The sequence below is a fragment of the Lolium rigidum genome, chromosome 2 (assembly GCF_022539505.1).
Source record: "Lolium rigidum isolate FL_2022 chromosome 2, APGP_CSIRO_Lrig_0.1, whole genome shotgun sequence".
Lineage (NCBI taxonomy): Eukaryota > Viridiplantae > Streptophyta > Magnoliopsida > Poales > Poaceae > Lolium > Lolium rigidum.
Window position 1 is genome coordinate 8,174,513 of NC_061509.1, and position 7,952 is coordinate 8,182,464.

A 7,952-nucleotide genomic window follows, 5' to 3' on the forward strand; every position below is an offset into this window, starting at 1 on the left:
CTCCGAGCACCCACTCCTCAGACTTCGACTGGGACTCGGAGTAGACTTCGAGTGTAGTTCAAATAAACTGTCGCTAATGTCGAACTTTCAATATATTTCGTAATATTTCGTGTTTTATTTGTTTTTTTATTTATATTTCGAACGAAAACGATCCAACTAGCCGTTTGGGCCGCGCTGCACGCTGCATAATGGCGCATCCGGCGGAGGAGCACTTTTCCCGCCCGAGCACGCACGGCAAAATGGCGCTTCCGCGGGGCAACTTTCACGCGAACGCGCGTTATCTATACCTGGCCATGGGCAGCCCGGCCCGAAATTCCCGGGCCAAGCTCGACCCGACTATGCCTCCGGGCCGGGCCTAGGCCTGATTTCTTGGCCCGATGGTCAACATGGGCCGGGCCTGGGCCATCATTTTGGGCAATTTAGTGAAGCGGCCTGGCCCGAGGCTCGAGGCCCGACGGGCTTTCTGTGTGATTGGCCAGGCCTGGGCCCATTTTTTCGGCCCGATGGTCGGGCCTGGGCCGAGTTTTCCCGCGTTGGTCCTTGGTCGGCCCGGCCCGGCCCGAGAAATGCTCAGCTATAGCGGTATTGTTTACAGCGCGGTGCAAACTACATATAGCGCGCCGATTTTTGGAGCGTCTTTTGGAGATGCTCTTACTCTATGTAGTTAATTGCGCAGTACACTTAATCGCAAGTCAGCTGATGTCTCCTGCGTGTAGTTGTTGGTGCGTGACGTGCACCTAACAGTTGCGGACTCGATCGATCGTTGGAATCTATATATGCATGCTCTCTAAAATCCCAAACACACCTCAACTTCCTTCCTCGCCCTCCAACCTTCTCTCGAGCTTTCCCTCCTGGCTTCTCTCTACATATAGCTTATCTCTGAGAGTGCTTTGCTCGATCGTACCAATTAATCAATATGGTATGAGGAGAGATGGTGGTGGTGGTGGCGGGCTCAGCAGGGCTAGGGGAACACCATCATCGCCAGCTTGGCCAGCCGCCGGCGGTTGATCTCCCGCAGGGCGCTGCAGCACGTCTACCGGCCGTGGAAGGCTTCGCGGTGCTGGAGCCGCCGGTGGACGAGGCGGCGGCAGCGGAGAGGGTGGGCGAGGTGACCTCGCTCCTCGCCGCCTTCGCCAGCCACCTCCAGGAGAGGACCGCGCACCATCTGGGTACATGCATACTTCTGCCGAGCTATGGATCATTATGCATTAGCGTTGCATGATCGTCTTGCCTTATCTCTCTCGCGCGGGCCCTAACAACACATAGCAGCGCTATATGGATCGTTATGCATGAGCGCCGGCTGATCGTCTTGCTTCATCCTTGTTGTGCGCGTCCTAACATTACATAGGATAGGACTAGAAAAATTGCTCGTGCGTTGCAACGGAAAATACATTAGTGCGGCCACGGGCCAACGGAGCACACAAATTTTGTTATCTATTTGAGGACTGCATTGGACTGCTAATGAGTTGATGTTACAATAAGCATGCAATTTCTTTAGAATTTCTGGCCGAACGGGCATGATCGATTTTACCTGCATTAGCCACTGTAATCCAATAACAAAGCTCCAAGCCCTGGAACCAGAGATCTCCACAAATGCAGAATTAAGGTTTAACTCCCATTGCACTTTGCACCTCACACGGGTGAGGATGGTTTGCCTGAAGCTCATAAGTTGTTTCTGCTCTTGAAAAGCTGAACTCTCCGCTAACTCGCTGAGGTGAGCTACGACAAAGTACAGTCCCGGTCATCGCCATCCTCTGCGTCGAAGCTGGTGCACTCGCTCAACAGGGATGCGGACGCCGTCTCATCAGAAGCCAATCTCAACACGACGGCAGCATCGGGCGGCGAGTCGGCAACGATCAACGTCATGGAGGCTCTGCCGGTTTAGAGGTCTTCCGTGAGATCGCGCTCTCCAGAACCAGTGCCTCAAAACCAACGCGCTGTCCGGCACGGTCAACGGAAAACGCCTTCGATGCTCTCTAGCTCCTGGCCTACTTCTTCAACGGCCTCACCGGGCTTCGGCAGAAACGATGTCCGAAATCACGAATTCCTGCCACCATGGTTTGCTGAGTCGCGGGCAGCAAGGCGGGTGAGCGGCATGCGGATGGTACCCACGACCGAAACCGCCCTGACTAATTTCTTCGATGGGATATGATGCTCAGGACGAGACCGCGAGCAAGACGGCCCGGTGATCAGCTGGACGTGGTTACAAGTGTAACGGCCGCGAGATGAAGCGGCCATGACCTGCACCCATCAGCCATCTGTCCCGGCGCGGAAGTGGCTCCAGGCTCTCCAGCACTGCTTTGCTTGACAAAACCCCAGCGTTGCCCTTCCCCTTCATCGTCCAGGGGCCGTCGCCGCCTCCGTTGGCCGCTGGCGCGCTCCAACCTCACGCCGCCGCGAGTTTGAGACGTATCAATTTTCTCCTGGGAAGACCGGACCAGTACATATATAGAACGGTTTTGCTATGCAACTGAGATTTCCTTAAGTCTAAATCAATTACAAAAAAGTGTTTTGAGTTGCACTTTTCTGTTAAAAAAGCCAGAAATTTTTTTTGAACTACAATTGCACTTTTCTGAGTTGAGACTTAAGAAAATCTTAGTCAACTTAGACATAGACATTATGCGGAAAAGTCGTAGATAGCTAGGATAGTCTGATCCGGATTGGCCTCTCCAAATCATTCGCGCTGTCTACCAAACCAAACTCAAACTCAGACGTACCAAACCAACACGCGGTAACTCAGACCTAGGAAACCAACACGCGGTGTACGGAACAAACGCGATGGGCGAAAAATAACAGAAGAAACCACGAAAACACTTTTGTTTTTATTATTAGGTACTAGGAAACATGCCCGTGCGTTGCAACGGAATAGATAAATATGCCGTTCAATGGTTGATGCCCGCCGTCACATGGAATTGATAGTGTGTTTGAGTGTGGCCATAATGACAACGAGCTCGTAGTATATGAAGCTACTCTTTGTGTGGCTAATAGACGCTCCATCTTCCACCTTTTGATGAAGTGGACATAATTCTTATTTTGTTTGTGGTTACGCACCAGCAATGTGGCCGTCGGCATGGGTCGGATCTTGGATCTAGATCGAGACCTTCGCTGCGGCAATTTAGAGCCATCGACGAAGGTGAAAATGAAGCCTATAGAGTCCTTGTAATGGGGTAAGCCTTGTGGTATAATAAGGTGCAGATTAGTACAATATTATTATGTTATTATGGTATATATTTTTCATTTCTTAGCAATAAAAATTATGCAACTTCGCTAAAATTTCCATATTACAGATTGAAAAATTTAAAACTGAAAATTAAAAGGAAATTAAGAATGAGCTAGGTTTGACAAAATAAAAATTTTGCAAACACACAAACAACATCGGTTAACTTTCTTTGGTCAACCACTTTTTTTCCATGTACACATTTACCAGGACGCCTCCAGCTGGCTAGCGTTTTATTTTCACTAACTATCTATTCCCCACTGCTTCATTAGGCGAGAGCACATACAATCGCCTATGCCTTCTACGGAAATTTTCACCGATGCCCTGACATTGAAATATGGCACCGATCTCACAGCCGTGGCAGATTCCAGAAAAAAATGCGTGACCGTCAGAATAGTATACTTGACCAGCCAACCTCCATAACTACTTTCGGCGAGTTCTGTTCCACAACATTGATCCCTATTCCATGCCCAGCTTATCTTTCCGATTCAGATGAAGGAAGCCCCGGCAAGCAAGCCGTGCGGCTCAGTGTCGGCGCGAAGCGGGCTCCTCCCGCCATCGCCGCCTGCTGCCCAAATGGCGGCGGCTTCTCCCAATGCAGTCCTCCTTTTGCACGCTTCGGCAGACCGTGCAAGCGTTATACGTGCTCCATGAAACTGGCGACTGCGGGGTTGCAGCCTTGCAGGTCTCCTGGTAATCATGCAGATGACTACGGTAGGGCTACCCGGCGCCTGGCGTCTTTTCAGGAACCATAGCTTCGTGTCAGAAATGCTACACTTACGGGATTCCTTTTACGGGTTTCCATTACGGGATGATGTGTCTGCTTCGCGTTGGTGCAAATCAGTTGGCTAACCATAATTTTAGGGACGTGATGCCGGGATAAAAAACCATGCCACACAGCACCGCATCACTCCAGGATGCGACGGCGGGAGATCTCCTGCCGGGGATTCTGCTGCCACGCAGCCGAGGAGGCCACTGGCCGGGTTTGCCGCACCTCCAAACCACCGTCTCGTCACAACAGTGGATGCCGACGAGTAACAGCCGGCGACGCCAACGTCCTCGGAGAGCTTCCATGCGCATAGAGGTCTCTAATAGGACCGGCCTCCGCGACGGGAGGACTCGACCAAGCCTATGCTGCCTATGTGTCTTACCTCTGCCACAGCCTGGGACACTGTGCCGCCGGCCGAAGCCAAGCACCCATCGCTTGCCGCCTCTTGGTCCTGCGAGCAACGTCTTCATCTTCCTCCTCTATCTTCTCCTCCTGATGCGTGTGTGCTGCTACAATGTTTGGATGTGTGTCTGCTGTTGGCTCTGTGCTAGGTACAGATCGTGTTGGTTGTGAGAGCTTACAAGTTACTGTTGGGTCATACTATCTCACCCAATATAGACTGCCTTTTCAGTTAATAGAGTACTTGATATTGTTCATGGCATGGTAAATGGTAACTCATATAGATTTGTAAAATGAGAATGGTATATTTGTAAAATGAGAATGGTATATAAGTGTGATGAGTTTTATGCGTGCATATGTCTACTTTGCGAGTTATTTTTTACAATTATTTTGTACTAAATCAGCGACAAGTAATCTAGATCACATGGAGTATATGTTGATATCTCGTGGCAACGCACGAGCATTTTGCTAGTTAGGTATAGATATAGATAGAAGTAGGATGTCCGTCGTGCGTAACATGTTTTTCTCATGTTCCTATACTGCCTAGCCAGCTAATAGCACAGGTCTAAGAAACTCTAACTAAAGAATAACACTAGTTTTCCAAAGTTAAGTAATAGTAGTATATAATGCCGTAATTAATTATAGATATAACAATTCAAATATTTCTTTTTAAATATTAATTACGGATAATATGGCTAGCACAAATCACGAGACAATATAACAATTCAAATATTTCTTTTTCCGTTGCAACCTTATTAGCAACTAGAAAATCTCAGTTGCAACGTATATTAGCACGAATCACGGTGCAAAACCGTTTTTTAACACGAAGGAATAAAAGATACGGTCAATCCCTCTTTCAACCAAAAAAAGTATACTTCACATGTTTGAGTGGTTGATAACTGACAACCCCTGCAGCCACATATAAATATATAGATATGTTCGTATAAACTCAGGATAATATTATATTACTGTGCCACACACCTTTTGTCATGTAGTATAAGTTTTTGGTTTATTTGGTGTGTTGATTGATATTTTTCATTTTGCAGGATACCCGGTCAATCTGCAATTCGATTTCAGCTTGCTCGCGCAGTTCCAGAGGTTCTCCATCAACAACCTGGGCGACCCTTTCATCGAAAGCAACTACGGCGTGCACTCCAAGCAGTTTGAGGTCACCGTGCTTGACTGGTTCGCTCGCCTCTGGGACCTCCAGCAGGACAACTACTGGGGCTACATCACCAACTGCGGCACCGAGGGAAATTTACACGGCCTACTAGTTGGGTTAGTATGATAATATCTCACTATCTATATCTATCCCTCACCGTTTCGAACGTGTATATCAATTTCACACTAAATGTTTAACTTTGGCTTATAAAAGTTATTCATTGATTATGTGGTTTTCACATGCAGGAGAGAGCTTTTTCCTAATGGGATTATATACACGTCCCGTGAGTCACATTACTCCGTCTTCAAGGCAGCTAGGATGTACAGAGTTGAGTGTGTCAAGATCGACACTATGGTAACTGGAGAGATGAACTGCGCAGATTTCGAGTCCAAGCTGATGCAGAACCCCAAGAGTCCAGCGATTGTCAACGTGAATATAGGTTACAGCCATGCTTTCACGCGCTAGTCACACATACACATGGAATGGTTCAAAATTGATTTCCTTAAAGCGGGCTCATGTTAATGGATCTTGGATCTTTTGTTTTTAAATCTCTTTCTTGCAGGGACAACCGTCAAGGGAGCAATTGATGACCTTGACAGGATTATAAAAACACTTGAAAAATGTGGATTTCAAGATCGATTTTACATCCATTGTGATGGTGCTCTGGCCGGCCTTATGATGCCATTTATCAAACAAGTGAGCCGTGTTAACTTGTACTGTCACATCGGCTATTTCAGCACATGCATGTACATAGTTGCATCTTTTTCTGGCGTTCAAGTAGTAATTATACTTTTCTTGTGTCATAATTTTTTTGCCACTTAAAATCTATGAACAACAATGGCTTGACTAGCTAATTTTTTTTACTCTGTATTTTTCTAGGCACCAAAGGTGACATTCAAGAAGCCTATTGGAAGTGTGAGCGTGTCTGGTCACAAGTTATTGGGATGCCCGATGCCATGTGGTGTGCTAATAACAAGGCTCGAGCACATAAAAGTGCTCTCTACCGACATCGAGTGCATATCATCTAGAGACACGACTATCATGGGGAGCAGGAACGGGCACGCGCCGATGTTGTTGTGGTACACGCTGAACAAGAAGGGTTACCTAGGCATCCGTGAAGATGTCGAGAAGTGCTTGGCAAACGCTCATTACCTTGCAAACCGTCTCAAGGAGATAGGAGTAAGTGTTTTTCTGAATGCATTGAGCATCACGGTAGTTTTTGAGAGGCCACGAGACGAGGCATTCGTGCTCAAGTGGCAACTCTCTTGCGAGGGTAGCATTGCACATGTCGTAGTCATGCCCAACGTCAGCATAGAGAAGCTCGATGGCTTCGTCGAAGAGCTCGTGACTAAGCGAACTTCATGGAAAGAAGGCAAAGGGTCTAGCATACCTTGTGTTGCAATGGACATAGGGAAAGATAGCTGTCTCTGTGGTGCGCATACCAAGACCTTCCAAGATTAGATTGCTCAAGGATTGGAGAATGGCAAATTGAAATTTGGAGTTTGGTTCCATATATGATTGACTTGGCTCGTTATCCATCTTTTCTGTTGCACCATCTAAGATATCGACATTATTTAGTTTTCTAGTGATAATAATGTTGGAGATATACCCAAGATGCAATAATAAAGTGGTTATTATTATATCTTTGTGTTTATGATAAATATTTGTATCCCATGCTATAATTGCATTAACCGGAAATATTAATACTTGTGTGCTTTGTAAACATAAAAGAGGTCCTAGTAAGCCTCTTGTTAAACTAGCTTATTGATTAATAGATGATCATGGTTTCCTGATCATGAATATTGGATGTTGTACATAACAAGATTATGTCATTGGGAGAATGATATAATGGACACACACCCATAATAAGCGTAGCATAAAATCAAGTCATTAAGTTCATCTTGTTATAAGCTTTCGATACATAGTAACCTAATCCTTCGACCATGAGATCATGTAAATCACTTACATCGGATGAGTACTTTGATTACTTCAAACGTCACTTCGTAAATGGGTGGTTATAAAGATGGGATAAAGTATTCGAAAAGTATGAGTTGAGGCATATGGATTGTTGAGTAACATATTGTACTAGGTATAGGTCCCCGTGTTTTGTCAGGGTTGTATCTGTAATTGTACATGTGTCCATCTATATATACATGAGCAACCAGCCCAATTGGTGTTGTGCAATCGCCCAATAACTCTTCCACATGGTATCAGAGACCCCTCAGGTACTGACCTAGCCGCCGCCCCCTTCCCCTAGGGCGCCGCCGGCCCTTCCCCTTCCCAGCCCTAGCCGTCGCCCCCTCCTCCTTGGGCGCCGCCGGCCCCTCTCCTCTCTAGCCCTAGCCGCCGCCCTCCCCATCCCGGGCGCCGCCGGCCCTCCCTCCCACCACCACCACCGCTTCCGC

General features: G+C 47.2%; 1 protein-coding gene across 1 annotated transcript; it reads left to right on the forward strand.

The window, feature by feature from the left end:
• The first annotated feature begins 931 nt into the window (after nucleotides 1-931).
• LOC124689179 (serine decarboxylase 1-like) lies at nucleotides 932-7,008 on the forward strand. Its single transcript, XM_047222747.1, has 5 exons — nucleotides 932-1,169; nucleotides 5,432-5,663; nucleotides 5,793-5,986; nucleotides 6,110-6,243; nucleotides 6,427-7,008. The coding sequence occupies exons 1-5, from the start codon at nucleotides 932-934 to the stop codon at nucleotides 7,006-7,008; spliced, it is 1,380 nt and encodes a 459-aa protein (XP_047078703.1).
• The last annotated feature ends 944 nt before the right edge of the window (nucleotides 7,009-7,952 follow it).

What these genes read in the sequence shown, in the direction of transcription:
- LOC124689179 (XM_047222747.1), top strand. Translation starts at nt 932, where the DNA reads ATGGTGGTGGTGGTGGCGGGCTCAGCAGGGCTAGGGGAACACCATCAT. An exon ending in GAGGACCGCGCACCATCTGG is followed by an intron (nt 1,170 to 5,431) that starts GTACATGCATAC and finishes TTCATTTTGCAG; the next exon opens with GATACCCGGTCAATCTGCAA. An exon ending in TTACACGGCCTACTAGTTGG is followed by an intron (nt 5,664 to 5,792) that starts GTTAGTATGATA and finishes TTTCACATGCAG; the next exon opens with GAGAGAGCTTTTTCCTAATG.